General features: G+C 31.1%; 1 protein-coding gene across 1 annotated transcript in view; it reads left to right on the top strand.

Annotated features, from left to right (window-relative positions):
* Positions 1–27,670, top strand: part of LOC127716709 (uncharacterized) — a 112,682-nt gene that overhangs the window by 59,004 nt on the left and 26,008 nt on the right. Inside the window, exons 9-15 of the mRNA XM_052222959.1 lie at positions 2,878–3,005; positions 5,821–6,074; positions 7,001–7,201; positions 7,776–7,933; positions 9,029–9,056; positions 9,293–9,457; positions 27,159–27,369. Coding sequence (XP_052078919.1) covers positions 2,878–3,005; positions 5,821–6,074; positions 7,001–7,201; positions 7,776–7,933; positions 9,029–9,056; positions 9,293–9,457; positions 27,159–27,369 — 1,145 coding nt within the window. The remainder of the gene's footprint in view (positions 1–2,877; positions 3,006–5,820; positions 6,075–7,000; positions 7,202–7,775; positions 7,934–9,028; positions 9,057–9,292; positions 9,458–27,158; positions 27,370–27,670) is intronic.

The raw sequence follows: 27,670 nt of genomic DNA, 5'->3' as shown, positions 1-27,670 counted from the left end.
ACTCAAAAACCAAAGCATTTAGAGCAAATCTGACATGAAGTAAAATTGTTTATCAGGTCAAGATCTATCTGCCCTGAAATTTTCAGATGAATCGAACAACCTGTTGTTGGGTTGCTGCCCCTGAATTGGTAATTTTAAGGAAATTTTGCTGTTTTTGGTTATTATCTTGAATATTATTATAGATAGAGATAAACTGTAAACAGCAATAATGTTCAGCAAAGTAAGATTAACAAATAAGTCATCATGACTGAAATGGTCAGTTGACCCCTTTAGGAGTTATTGCCCTTTATAGTCAATTTTTAACAATTTTTCGTAAATCTTAGTAATCTTTTACAAAAATCTTCTCCTCTGAAACTACGTGGCCAAATTAAACCAAACTTGGCAACAATCATCATTTGGTTATCTAGTTTTAAAAATATGTGGCGTGACCTGGTCAACCAACCAAGATGGCCGCCACGGCTAAAAATAGAACATAGGGGTAAAATTCAGTTTTTGGCTTTTTACTCAAAAACCAAAGCATTTAAAGCAAATCTGACATGAAGTAAAATTGTTCATCAGGTCAAGATCTATCTGCCCTGAAATTTTCAGATGAATCGGACAACCCGTTATTGGGTGGCTGCCCCTGAATTGGTAATTTTAAGGAAATTTTGCTGTTTTTGGTTATTATCTTGAATATTATAATAGATAGAGATAAACTGTAAACAGCAATAATGTTCAGCAAAGTAAGATTTACAAATAAGTCAATATAACCGAAATGGTCAGTTGACCCCTTTAGGAGTAATTGCCCTTTATAGTCAATTTTTAACCATTTTTCGTAAATCTTAGTAATCTTTTACAAAAATCTTCTCCTCTGAAACAACTGGGCCAAATTAAACCAAACTTGGCCACAATCATTATTTGGTTATTTAGTTTTAAAAATGTGTGGCGTGACCTGGTCAACCAATCAAGATGGCCGCCACGGCTAAAAATAGAACATAGGGGTAAAATTCAGTTTTTGGCTTTTAACTCAAAAACCAAAGCATTTAAAGCAAATCTGACATGAAGTAAAATTGTTTATCAGGTCAAGATCTATCTGCCCTGAAATTTTCAGATGAATCAGACAACCCGTTGTTGGGTTGCTGCCCCTTAATTGGTAATTTTAAGGTAATTTTGCTGTTTTTGGTTATTATCTTGAATATTATTATAGATAGAGATAAACTGTAAAAAACGATAAATGTCGGCAAAGTAAGATCTACAAATAAGTCAACTTGACCGAAATTGTCAGTTGACCCCTTTATGAGTTATTGCCCTTTATAGTCAATTTTAACCATTTTTTCGTAAATCTTAGTAATCTTTTACAAAAATCTTCTCCTCTGAAACTACTGGGCCAAGTTAATTATAGATAGAGATAATTGTAAGCAGGAAAAATGTTCAGTAAATTAAGATGTACAAACACATCACCATCACCAAAACACAATTTTGTCATGAATCCATCTGCGTCCTTTGTTTAATATTCACATAGACCAAGGTGAGCGACACAGGCTCTTTAGAGCCTCTAGTTTTTGGTACCGTCATGACGAAAAGTTTGTAAGATGTAGTTTTCTATCCCTTTTGCAGATGGTGGTCCTTTGTGAAGATATAAAATATGTGGGTACACATCTAAGATAAAGCAACCAATAGACATAGAGAGATATGTTATATCATTGATAAACAACGGTTTCTCTTGTTTAATCCTATGTACATCTATTTAAGTAACGTCAGAAACAGGAAGTATTCATTCCTAAGACTTTATGTTTTCAAAACGCTTAAAGTACTGTTGCTACATTTATGGACATTTAGGTTTTTCTTCATGTGTTTTTCATCCAACTCTTGAAAATTTAATTCACAGATTTCAAAATACATGCATAGATTCTTCTACAGGGTATGAAGTTCTGCAACTTCTATTTCAATTTTTGATCTGAGTAATTTTGGGGGTTTCCCACACAAAACATGGACTTAAGCCATTTTAGGTTATATTATTCGGAGATGACAAGCAATTACACATCTTCTTCTAAATATATTTCCTATAAAGATTAGACTTTATTGTAGGATACAAGTACAAATGCCCCAAAGTTATCATATTGTATAACATATAATTTGTGTTAGAAAGTTTAGATGTTTTTATATATAAAAGGGAAATGAATTGTCAGACTTTGATATTGGATTGACTAAAATATTTTCACTGTGTAATTGGTTAATAAATAACTTCCTGTTTCATTATATATATAATGTAGTACGATATGTTTCTTGCATCATGTAATTGATGTAAACAATATCTTTCTTTATTGGGAATTGAAGTGGGCGAAAAATGTATTGTTTATTGTTTAATTGTCCACCATTGATCTTAAACGCTTGCCTAAATTTGAAATGAAGCTTAATGGAAATCCCTCTGTCTAATATGTATTGTTATTTAAAGAAGAAAAAAACCCATTATGTTCCATTAAGACTAAATGTTTAAATGTACAATTGAAATAAAACCCAAAACTTCCTGCTCAAAAGTCTAGGGATATGTATATAGCTATAGCCATTATTTGGTCTTATTATTATCAAAACAGAGGACATTTCACATCAATTTCCAATGCATTCCCATTTGATAAAATAAAGTTGCATGACTTCAATATGAATATTTATATCAATAAAGTTATGAATTCTCTACAAAATAAAACAAATAAAAGAAAAAAAAGAAAATAGTAAAATTTTATACTCTAGCAGTATAGCATCCAAAGCTAGAATTTAAATCTGACTAGATATGTTCTACTTTATGATGCTTGTGTGTATTAAAATCTCATCATTTGCTCTCTCAAATTTTGCATGCCTTTTTGACTTGAATAATTGTAAAGTTATTTTGTTTTATCACAGAAATGCTTTGCTAACAACACTGGCACATTTGTTTGGTATGGTATTTGCTGGGTTTACACTGTTTTCATTGGTTGGTGTGTATAATGAAAAGACGGGACAGAAACTTAGCGACACACTTAATATTACAGGTACTGTACATGTATTTGTGTTATGATTACAACAAGATAAATGATTTCTTAAGTGCTGTAAAATATTTGGAAATAGAAACCTTTATGATCCTCTAATATTTATTAACTTTTGACCAATTAAGGTGTTTGCTGTTAGTTAGATATTTGAATCTCAATAAAAAGTTTAATAAAATTTTCATAAAATCCTAAAATAATCCAAAATTAATGTATATTTGATGATTTTCCTAATACAATTTTATTCTTCTTTTCAACTTACAAATGATGCCTTATGATAAAAGCAAATGAGATTGTAAAAACAATTCAAGTATTGAAGTATGCCAAAAATAAACATCTAAAGGCCACAATTCTGTCATTAAAATTTTACAAATCTTTATTAGGAATACAATATTGGGTCAAAACCAATAACTACTGGTAAACGATACTCTTGAGGACTATAACAATTGTAGTATATCAGAAACCATATATTCTGAAGTTGCTGCTTTTCAAGTCCCTTTCCAGCAATCCATAGGAATACACACAATTATAAATTTAAGAAAACTTAAATATTCAAATTTAATGTTTAGAGCTTTCCCGAGAATTATGTTTCCTATTTCTTTTAATGGATCTTTGTTTTCTGATATTACCTTGATTTTTTATGCTCTAAAACCTATTGCAAACCAAATGAAACTTTTCCACAGTGTCATCTCCTCTTGGTCAATGTAAACTTTTGTCAGTTCTATTGTATCATTGAATACATACAATACCTATTGTTCTCTGTGTAGTTTATTCACTGGGACCTTTAAATTTCTTCCAAGAGAAATCCATCACTCATTGATTTATTTACCTGAGTAAAAAAATTGTCTTCTTAGTAGATGAAAATACATGTATCACTTCACAAAACTGTATGTGATGTTGTATTTATTCAATATCAATAATATATTTTCGATCTGTTTACTGTTAACAATGATTCAAACATAAAAAGTTGATTACTGACAAAATTTTCAACATTGTTCCTATTGAAATTTTTTTTTTGTCTGTTTGACAAATAAAAACTGGAAAATGATGATGTTTCAATTAAGGCCTTCTAAAATGTATTCTTTAACTAAACAACAAAAAAAATGCAAATTTCAATAGGAACATTGCTAAAAAATTGTCAGAAATCAACTTTTTAGCTCACCGGGGCCCAAAGGGCCCCATGTGAGCTTATGCCATCACTTGGCGTCCGTCGTCTGTCGTCGTCGTCTGTCGTTGTAAACTATTTCAAAAATCTTTTCCTCTGAAACTACTGAGCCAAATACCTTCAAACTTTAACAAAATGTTTCTTAGGGTATCTAGTTTATAAGTTGTATCTGAAGTTTTGATCCATTGACAAACATGGCCGCCATGGCTAAAAATAGAACATAGGGGTCAAATGCAGTTTTTGGCTTATATCTCCAAAACTAAAGCTTTTAGAGCAAATCTGACATTGGGTATGAATGTTCAATTGGTCAAGATCTATCAGCTCTGAAATTTTCAGACGAATCGAACAACCCATTGTTGGGTTGCTGCCACCAAATTGGTAGTTTTAACAAAATTTTGCAGTTTTTTGTTATTATTTTGAATATTATTATAGATATATATAAACTGTAAGCAGCAATAATGTTCAGCAAAGTAAGATCTACAAAAAAGTTAATATGACCATAATTGTCAATTGACCCCTCAAGGAGTTATTGCCCTTTAAAGACAATTTTACACAATTTGCTCATCAAGTTTGCTAGCATTTAAAAATCTTCTCCTCTGAAACTACTGGGCCAATTACCTTCAAACTTGACCTAAATGTTCCTATGGGTATCTTGTTTATAAATTGTATCTGAAGTTTGTATCCATCGACAAACATGGCCGCCATGGCTAAAAATAGAACATAAGGGTCAAATGCAGTTTTTGGCTTATATCTCAAAAACTAAAGCTTTATGAGCAAATCTGACAGGGGTAAAAATGTTCAATTGGTCAAGATCTATCAGCTCTGAAATTTTCAGACGAATCGAACAACCCATTGTTGGGTTGCTGCCACCGAATTGGTAGTTTTAACAAAATTTTGCAGTTTTTTGTTATTATTTTGAATATTATTATAGATATATATAAACTGTAAGCAGCAATAATGTTCAGCAAAGTAAGATCTACAAAAAAGTTAATATGACCATAATTGTCAATTGACCCCTTAAGGAGTTATTGCCCTTTAAAGACAATTTTACACAATTTGTCCATCAAGTTTGCTAACATTTAAAAATCTTCTCCTCTGAAATACAGGTGAGCGATTCAGGCTCTTAAGAGCCTCTTGTTATAATTAAATCAGTGATTATATTGAACAGATTGAAAATATATTATTGATATTGAATAAATACAACATCACATGTAGTTTTGTGAGTGATACATGTATTTTCATCTACTTAAAAGACATTTTTTTTGCTCAGGTAAATTAATCAATGAGTGATGGATTTCTCTTAGAAGAAATTTGAAGGTCCCAGTGAATAAACTACACAGAGAACTAGCTGTTGGATTTATTCAATGGGACAATAGAACTGAAAAAAGTTTGAATACCTTGACTGAGAGCAGTAAATACCTTGACTGAGAGGAGATGACTCTGTGGAAAAGTTTCATTTGGTTCGCAATAATGATAAATATAATTAAATTTCATTATATACTTAATTGTATATTTCTATTTTTTAATAATAACCTGATTGTATGTTTCTATTTTTAGCAATAACCTGATGGTATAGGTCTATTTCTATTTTTAGCAATAACCTGATGATATACTTCTATTTTTAGCAATTACCTGATGGTATGTTTCTATTTTTAGCAATAGATCTAGGTTTTGTGATAGTACCATCAGTATTATATGGATTTACCTCACCCAAACTATGGATGGGACTTATATTTATATCCTTGGCTTTAGTTGGGCTAGATACTCATGCAGTCCATTTACAGAACATTGTGTCAGCATTACTTCATCTCCTACCAGAAAAATATCGATTCCGATGGAAATTTAAATACATAATGGCGGGATCTGTGTGTCTACTTATATCATTGCTTAGCATTGTAACTGTTACTGAGGTGAGTTTCTTATCTTGATTACAGAGTAAGTAAATATTATCAGGACTTCACATTGATATAAAAAAAAACTATCTGCCAATAGACAAATATATTGTTAGTGGGTGAGCCCAGCAAACAAGCTCTAACAGTTTCACATGACTGATATTTTAATATATCTATACAAAGAAAACTAGAAAATTTGTTTATCATGCTATATCTGCTAAACATGTAACAACAAAAAAAAATCTATGAAAATAAGTAAGTTAACAGGAAGTCCCTGCATTTGTTTTACTTAAAGTTAAATGAACAGACTTATTGGATAGTGAAATTTCAATGACAGATTGTGTCAGTATTATATGTTAGTCTAATGCTATTATTTGTTAGCAATTTAAAAAAAAAAACTTATATGTTACTTCAAGTCTTATGAAATATTATTACTGATTTCTGGCACAGCCATAGCCATATGTTTGGTTACAAATCAGGTTTATGTAGTACACATCTTATTCAATAAATTCATGTTTCTACAATAGATAATTTTTTAGGCAAACCTCCATAAACATCAACACCGTTTTTTTTTTCTGTTCACCTTAAGAATTTTACAGTTTGGGTGAAGTTTATTATCAGAATGGAATTTAAAACTCAAAGTGAGCTTGTTAGATATTTCATTTTCATTCTATGAAAATAGCATTGATCCAAAACCTATGGTAAATGTCAGGTTGATTTCCAGCTGAAACAAAATAAAAAAGTGTTTTCTAAAAAATGTTCTAAAAAAATTGAATATTTGACACAGATGAAGCTTGAGAAACTAACATATTTTTTTTTTGCCTCTATCATGATTTATATCTTTGACAAAGTCAATGTTTTTGCTCAAGGTATATCATAGTATTCTCTTAACATAACCATCAATGAATCTTTGACTGTGACAAATCAATATTTTATATTTTCAGGCAGGTTTATACATTTCCTTTTACTGGTTGAACAGTGTGACAAAATTTTCATTGTTTTTCATCACTCTAAGCGAATGCATGTTGTTAGCTTGGATATATGGTGCCCAGCGGGTGTGGAATAATATTGCTGACATGACAGGCAGTACAGATTCACCGTGGTGGAAAATCACTTGGCAATTTCTTACTCCAGCAGTTATACTGGTATGATTGTCCCCCTGTAGAATTTACTATTTCAGATTCTAATGCATTCTGGGCAACATTTTCTATAAAATACACCTCAAAATTGTGATAGGCTAACTACATCTTAAACAATGGAAATTCAACCAATGATGTGACATTATTTTCATTTTGTGATACGTACATTAAATTACCCAGAATCCTTTAGATTCTGAAATGGCAAATTGTATCAAAGGGTGTATTTTGTCAATACAGATTGTTTTTTTTATGAAAGATATCTTATTATTTAAAATTTAATAGCCAAAGTATACTTTCAAACAATTTAAAAAAGAAAATCAAGTTTTATAGTGTGCTAGTAAAACAAAATCTGAGATTATTATTTCAATATATACCATAAGATTTTGAAATTATTAATACTATTTAATATAAGGAAGATAGTTTTTACTATGTTAATATTACTCACTTGTTATTATTTTACATTGTTTCACCACTGTAAGAAAAAGTATGAAGATAAAATTGATGAAATATTCTAGCATGTGAAAATTTGCTGATAGTAAAAATTCATGAATTACCTCCCTTTGACCATCTCATTTTTCAGGCATTGATTATTCTAACCATTATGACAGACTCAGTGTTACAGTACAAGTTATATGAGTATCCATCTCTCACTAAAGAGTTAAGCTGGTGTATAACATTAATTCCATTGTTACCACTGTTTTATGCTGCAGTTCTATGCTACAGAAATGATTTCTCATCGTTCAGACAAGCAAGTACTATAACTTTAATTATCACATTACCATTATGTATCAAAATAGGCACAAACTTCCTTCTTGCATTTGATAAAACCCAAAAGCGAAGAAACAAAGATTTCATTGATTCATCTCAAATTCACAGTGAAGCCTTCAACATTGAGCTAAAGTTAAGACTTCAGATGGCTCATATCTCGATTTGAGCAGAATTCCTGTGGCACATCAATTATGCTATACTTACATAGATGTGGGATATTTTTTTAACTTTAGATTATGCCTACTAAGATTATATCCATATTTTGAAGATTTTATCAAAGTAGGTTTGTAGAAAATTCTTTCTTTTAGCTTAAATAATTTTTTTTTTTTTTTTTTACATTTTAGTGTTTTTACCTTTTATATTAGTGGCTTTACTTTTTGGCATTTCTTAGGTATTTTACTATTTTCTATTGTTACTTCACTTCTTTACTTATCTTAATAAGTTTAAATCTATTCAGTAACTTCTAACAACATGGGAGACTACTCTTTCACATTCAGTGATGATTGCATTCAGTATTACATTAAAGCATTGATCATATTTTATCTTTTACACTGCCAACCCCCCTACATAGACTAGGGAGGAGGGACTATGTAGGGATTGTGTCTTGTTTATGAGATAATTTATTTTCAATAATTGTATGTATGAAAACTACACATATGAATATCATGGATGAATTTAGGAATGATTTATCAATATTTTGGGGGGAAATCTTTGGTTGGTTTGATAGAAAAAAGACAGGTTTGTAGAATAAAGTCATTATTGCATAATAATTTGAGTAAAAATAACCTGATATTAAAATATCAAATATATATTCTATGGAGGCTAGAATAGGTAGGTTTTGATTGACACAATTTGAGCAAGAGTTGCTTCCCATTTGTTGCTATGTTGGAGGTCTTAAGTGAGCAAATTCCTTCATAAATCAGCCAAATTTCAACTTATTATACTGACCACTAGACTTCTGAACAATTTTTATTTCTTTTATCCTTGTTTCATCATTATGATCTAGTAATGATCTCTTATCAGACTCATGTGTATTGCATTTTTCAATTTGGTTAGTAAAATAAGAAAATCCACCATTTATACCTCCAAATTGGCAGCCAAGGGAAATAACTCAACTCAAATTACAACACTCAAAACCTATCTAACGTCCTATAAAAGTATCTGGTTTTAATTTTATGACTCTGTTTGGTATGAATAAAAAACAAAAGGTATTCAATAGAACATGATCATAATAAAATTTGGTATACTTTTAAATTTCATGTATTTTATACCAAACAGCAAAAACAGGAACTTTTGTTTATATTTCAGAAATATAAGGACATGACAAAGACTCCAACTGATTGGGGTCCAGGACCCTTAGGAAACCAGGAACCAGGGACCGAGCCTCCAGACTATGTCATCTGCACCCCAGACATCTTCAGACCAGAGACTGGTCTAGCTTTACTGACTGCTAACCTGTACATACCTAATCTGAAAGGGCTGATAGATTTAGAGGTGAGTCTAATAATACAAACAATTTTTATGACTCAATACTGGATGAGGAAAACCCCTATTGATTTGGAGATCAATAGGTAAAAGGTCAAGGTCACATTAGCTATTGATGGACTGAAATTTGATAAAAAATTTGGTTAAGCAGATGATATCTTATGAACCATATGACTATCCTTCATCAAACTTAGTTTGAAAATTTCCAATAAAAAGAAAAGGAACCTTATTGATTTTTGGGTTAGACGGTCAAACTACAAAATAATGTACGTAAATTTTTGGAGAAAGCGAATTGTCAGCTCGATATCTCTTAAATCTTTACCCATCTTTTGTTGCAAATGATGCACCTTGGGTTGAAATAGACACCTATTGATTTTTGAGCCACTACATCAAAGGTCAAGGTTACAGCAGCTGTTAGTAGAATGAAATGATATTGGACAATTTTGTTGTTTTCCGTTTTTGACTTAAATCATCTGGGTTTTTTTTTTCTACTACGAATCCGATCTCAACTCAACTCGTTCACACATGTTGCTTCTGTATACTTTTATCTGTCCATTTATTTTCAAATGCCTTAAGTCATCTTGTCATCCATATATTCATCTTTCCAAACTAGTATTGCACCTTTGATGGAATATTGCTATAGTAAATAGCTTTTTCTTTAAATGACATTATTAACTCCCTATCATGGAGTTTTTCCATAACTCACTGAAGCATCATTGAAGAGACATTTCTTGCCAAAATGCGCATCTGGTGCCAAAAAATTGGAACCGTTAGTGTTATTTCAATTATTTGATGAGCACTTTATACAGGAACTTATGTGAAGGAATGAAAAGAAGCTGGCATTATATATCCATAACTTCACATTCTGCTATATATATGATGCCTCTCACTCAATATTTGAAAGTATGGTGACAGTTGATAACATCTATCCTAGTAAACTTGAAATAAATTTGGGATACCACAGGTACAGTTAAGTCTCTCCTTCATCATCTTGGTTTGTATATAGAAATCAACAATGACGATCAACTGTTAGTTCAATAACATTTCAAAGCCTCATTCAAAAGTCAGTATCTTATAAATTAGAAGTAATAAGGAACACAGGCAATAGCTTACCGCCTCATTTGATGCCCAGATCACAAACAAATCCTGACTAAAAATAACTTGATATACAGTTTATCTTTCTTAAGTTTTATGTTGTCCTTGGGTTTTGTTTGATTAATTAACAAAATAGGTAAGGTTTGGTATATTGCTGTTTTTAGGATTTTTAGATGTAGCATTTTATTAAATCAAGCACATAACTGGTTTGTTCACGCTACATTTAATATACATTGACATTTTCTAATTTCTTATTCTCTGAATAGATCATTAATTTGTAGGTTGCAGTTGCATGAATAGTACATCTGACTTTTATGCAGATTGGTTAGCAAACCCTCTTAGTTAAGCTCTTTTTTTATATCTAAATCTATGTGATTACATATAATACATTGTCCAATATAAAAAAAATTGATAAGTACTTATAATATAATATGATACTGTCAAATTGTTTTCAGTTTTTGCAAAAATAATGTTTTGAATGATCTTGAATTGTCTGTGTAGTAGCTATAGAATTGAGGCAACAGTCATTAACTGCTGTTAAAAAACTGACGGAATCCCTTGAACTCCAAAAGGAGCAAAACTTGGTGTGTTGACAGGGGAAGTTTTTCTTGCTATGCATGCACCACCCGCCAAGCAAATCCACATTTGGAATAGGACATAATTGGTAAAATTACAGATTAAACATCTAAAGATCTTAAGGTTTTGCACAGACATGACTTCAATGATGCATTTTCAATTCATAAATTTTGAAATTGTACTAAAACTTATGCTGCAACTCCCTCATTCAAAGTGGAAGTTTTTTACTCTTACATATAGGCCATTTTGGTATTTTTTTTGCTTTCAAACATTTCATTTTTTTTTTTACTTTTCAAACTTTTGTTCAGTGTGTGTGTGTTTATGATGAAAATGTCATGCTCACAGAAGTGTTGTACATTTTAAAGCTCACATTTCTGTTTCAGGACCCATCCCATTCTTAATCCTATGAAGATTTATGCCACAGCAGTTGCTATTCAGATCACATTTTAAATGAAAGTTTTAAATAAGTTAATGAATAGCTTTGCAAACCCTCAATATACTTCAGTTAAAATCATGGATAGCGACTCTTTTCTATTGATTTTGAAGATTGGAATTAGTTTTTAGTCAGAGATTATGTAATTTCCAGATTTCCTATACTTTCAAGATCTTTCAATAGGATTTCAGTTTAATGACTTTGAAAAACATTTGTAGCTAGAACTATATAATATCAGTCTAACCAACGGAGGATATTATATCAGGAAATATAACAGATTGAAAGGGTTTGTAAAAAATGTCAGATCATATTTTCAACTGAATTTTGTTTCTTTTATATAATATATGATTTAAATGGTTTAGCTTAATATTCAGGGTTCTAGCTAGTCCAATATAGAGGGGGACATCTTTATTTTGAAGGAGAAAAATACTTTTCAATGCAAAAAATTCATCTGAACTACAAGGAAAAGTTTATTACAACCCCAAAATACTATAAACCCAGCAAAAATACATTAATTTATTCAAGTATAATATTTCAATTTATTATATCTAAACTGAATCAACTGGTCCCTTTTGAATAGACAAAAAACCATGCTAACCTGCCCTTCATCTTAAAACTGTGTCCCTCTTCCCTTAAAACCAACTAGAACACTTGAAATTAAAAATGTCCTAACTTTAATTCTTATATACAGCTGTGTTAATAATGTAGTTGACCATTGAAATCCTAATCAGTACATACTTACTATGGAGGCCCGTAGCCAGGGGGGTTCGAGGGGTTCGTATGAAAGCAAACAAGCACTATTAAAGTCAATGTTCTGTTTGAACTGTGACTATTAAAGTTGATTTTTTGTTTGTTGCCAGTCCATCTAACCTCCCCTTGAAAATTCCTGGCTATGAAGGCAAAGACAAAAGCCTTATTTAAAAACATGAACATAAAGAAACTCTATGGTAAGATTATTTCAGAACTCAATGATTGAACAGCATTAATCCTATTAGATATGAAGAGTAAAAAGTACTTGCTATTCATTGGGTGTACAGAAACAGTGTGATCATGCCACACTAGAGTTAAACAAATAGAGTAAAAAAGTTTATCTTATCTATATCACAATCTGGATATACAAAAAAGTTAGAAGTTCCTGCCACACTTTTGGTATACAAAAAGATTGGAAAGTTCTTGCTACACATTGAGTATACAAAAAGAGTAAAAAGTTAATGCAGCACTCTGGATATATAAAAGAGATTGAAGAAGTAAATGTTTCACTAGAGGTATACAAAAGTGTAAGAAGTTTATGCCACACTTTGGTATACAGAAAAGTAAAACATTTATGTCACTTTTGGGATAAACAAAAAGAGTGAGAAAGTCATGCCATACTTGGGGATATACAAAAAGAGTAAGAGAATCATACCATACTTGTTTATATACAAAATGAGGAAGAAGTTCATGCCACTCTTGATGATATACAAAAAGAATAAGAAGTTCATGCCACACTTGGGGATATACAAAAAGAGTAAGAGGTTCATGCCATACTTGGGATATACAATAAGAGAAAGAAGTTCATGCCACACTTGGTGATATACAAAGAGAATAAGAAGTTCAGGCCACACTTAGGGATATGCAAAAAGAGTAAGAGGTTCATGCCATACTTGGGATATACAATAAGAGTAAGAAGTTCATGCCACATTGGTGATATACAAAAAGAGTAAGAGGTTCATGCCATACTTGGGATATACAAAAAGAGAAAGAAGTTCATGCCACACATGGTGATATACAAAAAGAATAAGAAGTTCATGCAACACTTGGTGATATACAAAAAGAATAAGAAGTTCATGCCACACTTGGATATATACAAAAAGAGTAAGAGGTTCATGCCATACTTGGGATATACAATAAGAAAAAGAAGTTCATGCCACACTTGGTGATTTACAAAAAGAATAAAAAGTTCAGGCCACACTTGGGGATATACAAAAAGAATAAAAAGTTCATGCCATACTGGGGATATACAAAAAGAGAAAAAAGTTCAAACCATATTGGGGATATACAAAAAAGAGAAAGAAGTTCAAACCTTACTGGGGATATACAGAAAAAGTAAGAAGTTTATTCCACGCTTGGAAGTCCTTTCAAAAAGAATACTTGAACAGGGCAATTCAACAAGAAGAACAGATTATTAAAATCATCTGTGATACAAACTCTTTCCAATTTAACCTGGTCTAAAATCTTGAGTGATTTTTAGGTGAAAAGATCTATTTGAAAAAGATGTTTACTAAAAGGACGCTTAGAGTATTATTTTACATCATTTCATTGTCACTGTTTTGTTTGAGATTTAAAGACAATGTGGTTTTGTGACTGTGATGTCAAGAGGAACACATATATCCAAATTTAAATATTAATAGACCTCTTAAAGATAAATGTTTACAAAGGGAAAAAAGAAATTATATTAAATATATTTTCAGTTAAAATATAAATATTAGAATAATAATTGTGATTTAAAATCAAACTAGTTCTCCAATTCATGTTTAATTTACCATGTAAAATCAAGGTCAATAATGGAGAATAATAGCTGTTTACATTTATATTTATAAAAACACTATATAGATGAACTCTATACCTCAGATTTTGGCCAAATTTTTACCATAAAATTTTGTTTAAAACCATTAGACCATTAAATGTTTACAAATTCAGTGGGTTCGAATCAAGTAAAGTAAAACAAATTTTTACTTCAGATGATAAAAGAGAAAACTTGTGAATATAACTGTATATTACACAATTGACAAACAGAGAATTTAAGTTTGGATTAGTTTACAATTCAAACAAATTTTCATTGTTGTAAAAGGTAGGTTTTTATGTTTGCTTAGGAAAGAACTTTGTATTTTATCAAGTTAAACTTGTAAAGATATCCAAACAGATTTATTTCCATTGCAAGTAAATTGCATGTTTAATTTCCATTAGTTAAATTTGTATCTTAAATAAATGATATTTAATTTTAAATTGTTGAATAAATATATTGGGAGGAATATCTTTTGAATAGTTTGAACTTTGGTATCTGCAGGTAATGATTTCATGTGATATTAGGATCCACTGAGTAATAAATTAAATTGAAAATGGGAAGTTTGATAGATAGGAACCATTGATGAAGTAAAATTAATGGATTTTGAAAATAGGTTTATTGTACAGTAAAGTTAAGGTCTCATTTTCTGTTAAATAATTCAGGAATGATTATCATGCTAGTCCAATAGGTATCATCTGAGTCTGATGTCGAAAGTTGTATGGTATTTTCTAGATTTTTGTTTTTGGTAACTTCAATTGTTGGTATGTTGCTGTCTGGAAGATGTTTACTGTAGGTCTCCATTTATTCATAGTTTAACCTAGTTTAGGATTAATTTTCACCTAGCAAGACTAAGTTTACATGAACTATTGTGTGAGTGATTGAGAAAGGATTTAAAACAGAATTGGACTGTATTATCATTAAATGGGTAGAGTCAGTAACACATAAGCATTGGTAGGTGTTGTCTGCCTGTTATTGATGCAGGCTAAATGATGGCTTTAAATAGCTCTCCTTTTCATTGTAAATTGTTGTTGTAGTAATGCTGTCAAATTTCCCTATACCCCATGCACAATCCTTTTATTTCTTGATATGGAAGGAACCTCAGTTGATGAAATAGAAACAGCTCTCAAAATCGTTTTAATACAAGTTTAACTGTAAAAACTTGATTTTTAATAGTATGTAAAGGGGGTCTCATTGGGGGGTTCTGATCCCGGATCCCGCTTACTGTTTTGTCAGATTCCCCTATCCCGCTTACACTATGTACGTAAGCAATTCTCATTTTTTTGTAATTTCCCGTGTCCCGCTAGACTTCATTTCCTGTTTTCACGGCACAATAATTTGACTTTCACATGTCATGCTTACAAAAAATCGGCAATCCCGGGTCACGCTTAGACCCCAATGAGACCCACTGTAAATAGATGTCATCCACAAAATCTTTTTTGATTTATGAAATAGTCCATTCATTCATATACTGTTACAGGATTTTCCCTTTTATCTTTTAAATTTACTATCAATATTTTTTTTGTTATACTAAACTACCTTCTTATGTAAAAACGGAATGGATCAATTCGATTAAAGATCAAGACTTTTATAGCATTCTTGAAATATTGGTTTTTAAAAATCATACAATGTCGTGTGATTTTTAAATTATATAATTTTCTATATCAAGTGTTACTAAGGTAGAAAGAAGGCTTTCATAAAAATTGCGTCAACATCACGATAGTTAAAAAGTGAGGATCATTGTATTTTCTCTTATCTTTTCTGTTTGTGAATTCATCTATGACAGTAACTAGCAAATCTAATTGAAAAACTTGTCTGTCCTCACACCTGAAAAATTATGATAGACTTGTATTGAAAATTTTCTATTAATCAATGTTGATGTTTATAACAAAATATCTACGGAGATGGATTCACATGCTGCAACTATTAATTTTCTGTTGCATAAAGATTAATTTTATTATTTTATTGACCTAGATGTATAATAGGATATTTGAACAATGTGCAAATAATTTCAATGCAATTTGATGGCTGCATAAACTATTAATATGTTGGGGTTTAAGAGGGATGAGGAAGAAGTAATCTCTAAATACAAAATGAAGTATGTTTACTCAAGAAAGTTTTAAAATTAATATTGATACCCTCTATTTTACAATTCAATCTCTTTATGCCAGATGTTTAAAAGTGACACACTAAGGCTCTGTTGAAAAGTCTAGCTGTTGATTGTCATGAACAGGCTGATATAATTAAGTTATGAATCCATATGTTAACAATCCTTGGTGATCTGACAGATCCAGTCATTTCCAACTGAATTTTATCTCACCTAGACCAAACGGCCAAGTGAGCTTTTCTCATCACTTGGTGTCGGTCTTCTTTCGATCGTCGTCTGTTAACTTTTACAAAAATTTTCTCTTCTGAAACTATTTGGCCAAATTTAACCAAACTTGGCCACAATCATCATTGGGGTGTCTTGTTTAAAAATGTGCCCCATGAGTTTGATTGTGAGAGAGGACTTACAACCTGAGATGTTCATAGACATCCTTTTTGTATGAAAAACTGTTTTCTTTATCCAGTGTACTCCTGTTTTTCAGTTGAATTCTATATATTCAATAATTTTTTCACAGTGCAACCACTGCCTGGACCCACCACAAACATTAAACTGAATAAATGTAGTTATAATATACTGTTGATTTATTTATTTTCATGGGTACAAATTTTTGTGAATTGATGAAATGTTGTATTTTCATGGATATTAGATTTTGAGGTTTTGCCAAAGTCTACATACAAGCCTATATGTAATTTATTCTAAGTTGAACATTTAAAGTTGTTGTTAACCATAAACCCATCACTACAAACCAGTTAAAGTCTGAAATGGCCTATATCTGTACTCGACTGTACTAATTTTTACTCGACCAGTCTGAATTGGTCTGAATTTTACTCGACATTACTCGACCCCAGTCTTAACCATACTCGACCGTACTGATTTGTACTTGACCCTTATCTTTGCCATTGAAAATAGTCTGAACTATTACTCGACCAGTCTGAAACAGTCTTAACCCATTCTCGACCTGTACTCGACCAATTTTTTCAGTCTAAACCATACTCGACCAAAGGTCTGAACAATACTCGACCAGTCTGAACCATACTTGACCAAAAAACCTATATATTTTTTTAATTTTAGTTGTTAAAATTAATTTCTTTTTTTTCTGACATGACAACAGCCACAATAAAATAAAGATATATATAAAAATATATTTTTACATCCTTACATGATTCTCAGATTTATCAAACAGAGATAGTTAAATTAACTTTTTTTATATAATAATTTAATTATATTAATTTTAAAGTTTTAGAGTTTTGTTAAAAAAAGATTTTCTTTTAACTAAAAACCACACCTTTACTGAGGGTAATAAAACCTTATTAAGGTGCTTTTTAAACTTAATTTTCCTAAATTCCTAAAGAAAAACTATATAGGTTTCATGGTTACATACAATAGTTATATAATTATCTTTTTAATGAGGTAACAACAGCCAAAAAATCACTGAAATTGTTTAACCTTATATTAGAAATTTATCTATTCTTATTATAATTTGGGATATATTATATATAATATATATCAAAAGGGGATAAAAAAATTAAAGAAATAGATGCAATTTTTCTTCTGATTAGTGGTAAAGTATAAAGTAATACCTCCTGCTTGGGGCAAACTCATTAAAAAGATCACACCTGGTCAGAGAGTTTTAATTTCTAATTAACATTCATTAAAAATTGCAACATCCTGTAAAACTTAAATCGCAAGGCCTTTTGAATTCACTAGATAAGTAATACACGAGTTTAAGAAAAAAGGGCTCTCTTTTTACCTGTAAAACACACATGTACTGAGGTAAATAAACCTTATTGAAGTGCTTCTTGTATGCCATGTCTTTAATTTTGTCAAAAGTTATTTAAATTTAATTGAAATAAATTTTTTCTGCAACTTTGGAACACATTTCCTTTTTTTAAATGGTTATCAAGGATTGCTATGGAAGTTCTATTATCATGATTATATTAAATTCTTGGTTTTACAAAACAAAGGTGTTATTTTCAAAATTTATTAAGTTGCTTTATATACTATTTTAAATATATTTTGATAAAACAAATGTTCACTGCATTATTAACTAAACTCAACTGACACCATAAATCTATACAAGGCTTAAGTAAATGGTGAAAATTGTCCAGTAACCATAAAATATATCTGAAACATTAAAAAAAAATTGAATAACATTGAAAATATAAGTCACAATTCAGTTTTGAGATTATTTGATCAGTTTGTTTTATTTTTATTTTAAAGGTGATATATATATGTATGTGTTGATAAACATGGTGTTGAATTTATACTAGTATGTTTATTGAGAAATTTTGGTTTCAATGCCATATTGAATACATTTTAAATTTCAAATTGTTGTTCAAATTTCTAGCCAGGGGAAATAGCTGTTAAAACAATTCCTAAATTGATGAAATACAATAGATAGATAGATAGATACAAAAATTAGGTCTAGGTTGGTTAAGACTTGGTCGAGTATGGTTCAGACTAGGTAGAGTATGGTTCAGACTAGGTCGAGTATGGTTCAGACTAGGTCGAGTATGGTTCAGACTAGGTCGAGCATGGTTCAGACGAAAATAAAATGGTTAAGTACTGGTCGAGTACAAGTTCAGACTGTTAAGTATGGTTCAGACTACAGTCGAGTATTATCAAGTAAATTTCAGACCAATTCAGACTGGTCGAGTAAAAATCAGTACAGTCGAGTACAAATATAGGCCATTTCAGACTTTTACTGGTTTGTAGTGCATGAAATCAAAGAAAATTGGTATCTAGCAAATAATAACGATTCCACAGTACATTATTTAGGTAAGCTACATTCTAATTGTTGAGTAAACTTTTACGTAATTCGTTATTCATAACAGAAAGTGTAGAGATTAATTGGTCAAATTGATTCTGTTAATATCCTTTTCTGACTTTTTCATGACTTATTTGCATAGTAATGACAATAAGTTACTCCAACAAAAGGAGGCAAACAAAGCTATTACTGATTTATTGGTCAACTTGACAAATCAACAAATATCAAATTCTTACAATAAAGTTTCACATAATACATTAAAATGATAACAGGACTCACAAAACAGACCATATTAACCACAAATACCTGACTCTTCTGAGCATCATCACCTCACCACAATGTTAAATACATTGAAAAAAATTAAAAAAACAAAAAACAAAAAAAACACAAGCAAACAAACAAATAAAAACAACAACAACAACAACAACAAAATGTTTAAAAAAAATGAACAGACTTACAAACAACAATTACCATCACATTAACATGTCATGAAAATATTCATATATTATATTTGCAATCAAATATTATCCAACAACCAGTAAATTTTTTATATTACCTTTACTGATATTTACGGTAAGTAGAGATTGTATAGTGATATTTCTAGGCTATTTGGTAGCCAATAAACCTCTTTCTAAATTTATTGTTGAATGATATCAGGAGACAGTTTACAAATTTTGAAGAAGTTTCATCACAAAAACAAGTTTTCTTTTTTTCTTCAGTTTAAAGATTATTGCTTACACCTAATTAGATATAGCGAAATGTCTAAAACTATGGTACAGTTGTAACTGTCACTTTAAGACTTTTAAGTGTTTATCAAATACCATAAATTTATTTAAGCCTTGATAAACTTTGAATAGACATATGACCTTATACAATTATTATATTTGTTTTCTCATCATATACAAATTGTTCTACAGAAAATTCTCATGTCCTTTTTTTAACCAATAGTACAATAAATACTTAAAAGCTTGTGTGTTGTTGAAAGTGAAAGATTGTAAAAGTACAAATGAAAATAAGGATTTTTTTTGTTGCCTTAATTTAATGAATTTCTATGGTAAGTAAAATTCCTAAGACATTTCCTTAACATTGAAATTTAAAAAAAAATTTCCATTGCTAATGATGTTTATGCAGTGTTAATCTCATATCCCCTGGAAGCTTTTCCAGTATTAATTTCCAATTTTACTACATGGATTTTCAAATTGCCGACAGGAGGCTGTCATAACTCAAATGATTTTCTTCCTGTTACGTGGTATTGTTTTGAAAACACAGGATATATCTATTTCTTCTAATCTGTATCTTATTTCATTCTTGCATGATGTAATTAAAATTTTAATTGTCATTGAGATCAATAGATTATTTTCATTACATTATTGGATAGAAATTTAATTCCTATAACTTCAGTATTAGCAATCATATTGAGGACTCCGTTTTACCAACAGCTGGAAATTAGGATAGATAAATTTAATTTTTAGATATTTTGTTTCTCACCCATAATCTGCTTTTGTATTTCATATTTTCATATTCAACTGCTTTGTAATTCACATCCTAAGCACCAGAGTTTGGGTGTCTGTTTTTTTTTTTTTTTTTATTGGAGGGGGTGTCATGTTCTTCTATCTTTTGTTTTCTTTGCAGTGTGTTGTGGACTTTTTTTGTCTTGTTCTATTTTCCTTCTGTACATAGGATTGTGTGTCTTATTCTCCCCAACTTATGATTTTTTATTGGCCCTTTGTGTCATCATTTTTTTTTATGTTGCAAGTATTAATAGGTTTTTTTTCTCTAAAATTCTATGCAATGAAGTGAAAATCAACAAGAAATGAAAATTCTATTTTTTTGGAAACATGTATATTCTGAATTTTAATGTATGCAGCTATATGTGATGCAGGAAGTCAATTCATATTTTATGCATAATTTATAGACTATACTATGGCATTTCTATATCACTTGAGCCAGACATTTCATCATCTAGCCTAAGGACATAAATTGAGAGGTTGAAATGAGACAAAGGCTGATATCTGAAACAATATGAATAAAGTAGATACAATGGATAAGGGTTGGTTGGTTAAAAAAATACCATGACAGGGAGGAATTGAAAGGTTGAAAGAGACAAAGGCTGATATCTGAAACAATATATTCTTTTTTAATGCTATCAAAAGATTATTTGGTTGTATCATTTAACAAAAAAATAATACAAATTATTAAATGCTCCTTCCTGAATATCCAGTAAAAAATATACCAAATCGAATATCTTCATATATGGATGTGCAGGCTTAATTCTGTATTGAGATTTTTGTTTTTTATTTTTTTTTGGCAAGACAAAAACATTTTACAAATTTTAACATATTGCATTCACAATGTGTTATTGTTATGTTTGAAATTTCAATCACCTATTAAATTTGTCTCATGGTGGCATGTTTGCCTTGAGTGCAGGAATTCTTGGGTTTGATCCTTGGCATGACTATTGACTTGAAAATTGTAGCTTCTCTGCTAAGCACACAACATCTAGCATTTAGGAGTAAGAGCAAAACAGGTCGACTGGGAGTCAGTTTAATGTATCCCAGGAGGTTGACACTTCCACATGCAGACTGTTTGTTACCTTGTGAACTAGCATGTTAAAAATCAGACTGAGTATCACAGCACTTTTTTCGTTGTGATAAGCATATGCTATTTGCCACTGGACATCAAACATCAATACATCATAGTCAATCAAAATGTATCAATTTCCAAAGCGCTGTTTTAAATGCTTGTAAAATTTACAAGTTCAAATACATTTGTTTACACTCCAGATCACAAGTTCTCTTTTTTGATGAACATACAAATGGCTATTACCATGGATATTGAAGCCTTTGACTCAAAGGTTGATCTCAATTTGTAATTAAAAAAGGCTTTAACACCCATCAGCCTTCCACTAGATTTAATGTCATGAATATGTATGTCATTTGCTGTTCATTTTAGAATCAATACCAACACCTTTAATTGGTTTAGTATTAATGAGGTATAGCTTTCTTCTCATTACCTTTTTTCCAACATAGCATCTATAATGTAATATATTGTTCATAATGTTGCGATATGGAATATCTTGATTTGATAAGCTTATCGTTACTGTCATGGATTTTATTTAAGTGAAAGGGAGTGTTAATATTTTTCGTGGACGAGATGATGGTAGATTTCCAGGTAACATATTGTAATGTACATTAATTTCTGGATTCTATAAGTAATAAACAAATAAATGTAGTGCTTCTCCTGCAGATGTACGTTGGGTTCAGTAAATCCCTAGTAAACTAGGGTGTAGAATGTGTAAGGGTCAGCTGAGGCGTAAAACTCCAAGGGTCAAGCTTTGGTTTAATAAAATCTAAGCTTCAGTATAGCAAATATCAAGGGTAAAATTGATTAAAGAAAATTGCAAGGATACAAGCTGAGGTGTAGAAAATCTTAAGGGTTATCTGGGTTGCAGAAAATCGTAAGGTTAGATTGGGATAAATACAGCTTCCAGGATTTCTACTGTCAACCAGTAACAATAACTGTGACCAAGGGTGATTAGGTCATATTGAGGTGATTTAAAAAACTTTGGATTGAAATATCAATGCTCAGTCAAGTTAAGTGGCACTGGGGACACTAGATAAATATTTGGAAAATGCCACACCTTTGACAAAGCCTATGAAAACAACAATTTATGAGTTTTTTGTAGATTGAATTTTGCAATTTGACAAAATTTCTTCCTGACTTCAATATGGCTTTGTGATTCAATGGCTGTAGAAATTTACCTAATTTACATTTTAGATCTCATATTAAACACTATTTACCGTTAATAAAGTAATTAATTTATAATTATCTAACTTCTTCTTGTTCTGAACATGCATGAACTATTTGCAACTGGACATTTATTAAACAGTATTTAACCAGTCAATATGTAGAACATTTTGATTGACAAAAACATGTAGCAAACAATTTTCTTTCCATGCCTTTATACAAAAAGCATTTTGTATTTTTTGTGAAATGGTAAATAAACAAAAAAGCCTTTAACAGGGACAAGGCAGAAATGTTTCCATGCTGTTATAGTTTCATGCTCATACCTTTGTTATTTTAGCAATTATTAATGAAACATTTATTTCCTGAACCCTGTTAGTTTTTTTTTGGTATCCTATATGCAGGCCTTACAGCAATAAACATTTCAAGTACTGTAAATTCCAATATTATTGCATGCATTTATTATTGCAATTTTTGAAGATTACACCAAAATGTGAGATTAATTACTGTGAGTTCAGGAAAATCTACAAACAGATATATGTATCAGATATTAGAATGCAAGTTTTTATACGACCGCAAAAAATTTTTTGCTTCGTAAAATGCTATGGTGTCATCGTCGTCGTCTGAAGACACATTTGGTTTCCGGACAATAACTTTAGTTTAAATGAATGGATCCTAGGAAATTTACCAGAAGGTTCAATACCAGAAAAGGAAGGTTGGGATTGATTTTTGGGGTTATGGTACCAAAAGTTTAGGAATTAGGGGCCAAAAAATTGGCCAAAAACAAGCATTTTTGTAGTTTCCGGACAATAACTTTTGTGTTAGTGCATAGATCTCTCAGAAATTGTACCACAAGGTTCCATATCACAAAGGGAAGGCTGGGATTGAGTTTGGGGGTAATTGCTCCAACAGTTTAGGAATTAGGGGCAAAAAAGGGGCCAAAAACCAGCTTTTTCTAGTTTCCAGACAGTAACTTGTGTTTAAGTGTATGGATCTCTCTAAAATTGTACTACTAGGTTCGATACCACAAAGGGAAGGCTGGGATTAATTTGGGGGTAATTACTCCAAGGGAGAGGGGGATCAAAAAGTTTGGGGGGATTTTTTTTTTCCAATTTCTTTTTGGGGTTCATATTTTTTTTCTTCAAAATTTTCCAAATTTCAAATGATTGCACAGTATTGCGCAATAGCAAGAGAGAAATCTTCAATTACAATTGCGCATTAGCACAGTATTGTCCAATAGCAAGAAATCTTCAATTGCACAGTATTGTGCAATAGCAAGAAATCTTCAATTGCACAATATTGCGCAATAGCAAGAAATCTTCAATTGCACAGTATTGCGCAATAGCAAGAAATCTTCAATTACACAGTATTGGGCAATAGCACAGTATTGGGCAATAATAAGAAATCTTCAGTTGCATTGTAATGCGCAATAGCACAGTATTGCACAATAGCACAGTATTGCGCAATAGCACAGTATTGAGCAATAGCACAGTATTGCGCAATAACAAGAAATCTTCAGTTGCACAGTATTGCGCAATAGCAAGAAATCTTTCAATTGCACAGTATTGCGCAATAGCATAGTATTGGACAACAACAAAGTTTTGCGCAATAGCAAGAAATCTTCAATTCCACAGTATTCCGCTATAGCACAGTATTGCACAATAGCACTCTATTGCGCAATAGCACAGTATTGTGCAATAGCAAAAAATCTTCAATTGCACAGTATTGTGCAATAGCAAGTAATCTTCAATTATACGCACAGTATTGCGCAATAGCAAAAATCTTCAATTGCACATTATTGTGCAATAGCACAGTATTGCACAATAGCAAGAAATCTTAAATTGCACAGTATTGCGCAATAGCAAGAAATCTTCAATTGAAAATAAATCCAAATCTTTTAACCAATTTCAATGGGATTAATTTAAAGTCTTTCATTTTTTGGGGATTCTAACCTTGTATTACTTTTTTGGATATTGGGCCCCATTTTTAAATTGGTCTACATTGAGGTCAAAAGGGTCCAAAATTAAACTTTGTTTAATTTCATCAAAAACTGAATTATTGCGGCTGTATGATATGCTGAATTTTATTGTGCATTTAGATTTTTATAGTCGTATATTGGTATGACGTTGGCGTCGTAGTCGTCGTCGTCGTCCGAAGACACATTGGTTTTCACACTCTTACTTAAGTTTAAATGAATGGATCTCTATGAAATTTTACCATAAGGTTGAATACTACAAAAGGAAGGTTGGGATTGATTTTGGGGGTTATGGTACCAACAGTTAAGGAATTAGGGGCCAAAATGGGGCCAAAAATAAGCATTTTTGTAACTTCCAGACATAACTTGTGTGTTAGTGTATGGATCTCTCTGACATTAACCACAAGGTTCCATATCACAAAGGGAATGCTGGGATTGATTTTGGGGGTAATTGCCTCAAAATTTTAGGAATTAGGGGCCAAAAAACAAGCATTTTTCTAGTTTCATGATAATAACTTGTGTGTAAGTGTATGGATCTTTCTGAAATTGTACTACAAGGTTCCATATCACAAAGGGAAAGCTGGAATTCAGTTTGGGGGTAATTGCCCAAAAAGTTTAGGAATAAGGGACCAAAAAGGGGCCAAAAATAAGCATTTTTCTAGTTTCCAGACAATAACTTGTGTTCAAGTGTATGGATCTCTCTGAAATTGTACTGCAAGGTACCATACCACAAAGGGAAGGCTGGGATTGAGTTTGGGGGTGATGAATCATAAGGAGGTTCAAAAAATTGGGGGGAGGGATTTTTTTTTCTTTAAAATTTTCCATTTTAAATTGGTTATTTCTGATTTATATATAAAAGCAAATAATAATGATAATTATGGTTTGAATAGGTAAATTAAAAATTTTAAGTTCTTAGACCACATTCATTCTTTGTCAGAAACCAATGCTGTGTCAAATATTTAATCACAATCCAAATTCAGTGCTGAATCAAGCTTGAATGTTGTGTCCATACTTGCCCCAACTGTTCAGGGTTCGACCTCTGCAGTCGTATCAAGCTGCGCGCAGCGGAGCATTTTACTTATTTTGGGCCTTGTTTTTAAATTAGTCCATATTAAGGTTTGAAGGGTTAAAATTAAACTTTGTTTGATTTCAACTAAAAGTAAATCATTGGTGTGTTTTTATATGCTGAATCTAACCATGTTGTTAGTTTTTGGATATCAGACCATTGTAGGTAAATTAAATGTCCCATTTCAAATTTTTTAAATCTTTGACCACTTTTATTTTGTGTCAGAAACCTATATTGTGTCAAAAATTTGATCACAATCCAAATTCAGACAGTATCAAGCTTGAATATTGTGTCCAAACTTGCCCAAACTGTTCAGGGTTAGACCTCTGCGGTCATATCTGGCTGCGCTCAGTGAAGCATTTTTATTATTATTACTATACTTACCCAGATGCATTTTTTACATTAATAAAAACCTCGCAATAATTTCTGTATTTACAGTATGATTATTATACTCAGACTCAGAAATAAACCAACCAAAAATACTGGATTGGTGTTTCAAGCACAAATTTTGTACTTTTAGTACTTTGTAAATTTTTATGACTGAAAGGCCTGAATCAAAATGAATGTATACGGCTCTCACTGGTACCTTAAAAGCATCAATTACCTTGATGATAGTGTTGCAGTGTGCTGCCTCTATTACAGGAGGTTGTCATTTTAATCCACAGTTTACGCAAAGTGTCAGGGTCAAACCAAAGACTTCGAAATTGGTATTTTCTGTATCTCTGCTAAGGACACAGCATTTACAAATAAAAGCAAAGACAAGTCTACTTGGAATAAGTTTAATGTTCTTGAAAGGATGAAAAAAGCAAATTTAAAAATTCTTTTGGAATATTTTCATTTTTTCTTTGATTTTTGTCATCCACATCAAAATCTCATTAATCTTATTTATAACACCTGAGCAGGTATTTACCGTTAAGTTTACAGGTAATTGTCTTGGTAACAGTTTATGATTACATATTTAACGCTATGTGTCTTGTTAATTAAAGCATGACCTTTTAATCTAGAAGTAATTACGGTCATTTGTTATATTAATTGATTAGACGACTTGATGCTATGAAAACATTACCACTGGGATTTTTGATTCCAGCTTAATTTGCAGGTACAAATTGAACAGATCATTCATCTTTATTATATATTCCCAGACGTATATATATATATATATATATGTTATAACTGGTTGTCTTTGAAAGACTTGTTGTGATACAGCTATATAATATCAAGATGAAAACAAATTAGTTTTTCAAATATCGACTTTTAAAATTAAAAAAAAAATTTGTGATATTTTATCGTTATTCATACATTCACTGCAGCATCATTGATTAGGATTTTATATGGAAGTCTGTCTTAAGGATAACAGCTAAGTGCTAAGACAAATCACTGAATGTTCCGTTTCTTTCATTTACAGGAAACCCAGGGCAGTGATGATTCATCTGGACCTTACCTATCGGACATGATGACTGTAGACAGTGGCGACACAGAGAGTACAGACGACAGTGGCAACAGTCACCGTGGTAACTGGAGTAGTCGTCTTGACTTTGTTCTGTCTTGTCTGGGATATGTTGTTGGTCTAGGCAATGTTTGGAGATTTCCATATCTAGTTTACAGAAATGGGGGAGGTAAGTTGCTATGACAACAATCATTTTACTTAAATAAGATTTTAAATTTGTGGATGCTTGCCTTAGGGTTTCAGTAGATTAACTTGGAAATAAATATAAAAGTAACTCCTGAGCCAAAACTTCTTTAAAGGTATAGTTTCAGAAATATCTGATTACTAAATATTGAAGATTTCATAATTTCTCTATAGTTTCAATTGGATGCTTCTTTACAGGAATAATTTTAGAAACTCTTTTGAAGGGATCTATTATTTCTGGCATTACTAGATATGAATGCAAGGAGATATGTGATTAAGCATTGAAA

This window comes from Mytilus californianus, unplaced genomic scaffold, assembly GCF_021869535.1.
Source record: "Mytilus californianus isolate M0D057914Y unplaced genomic scaffold, xbMytCali1.0.p SCAF_9, whole genome shotgun sequence".
NCBI classification, from domain to species: Eukaryota; Metazoa; Mollusca; class Bivalvia; order Mytilida; family Mytilidae; genus Mytilus; species Mytilus californianus.
Note: the sequence above shows the minus strand (reverse complement) of the source record. Positions and strands in the feature narration are given on the sequence as shown.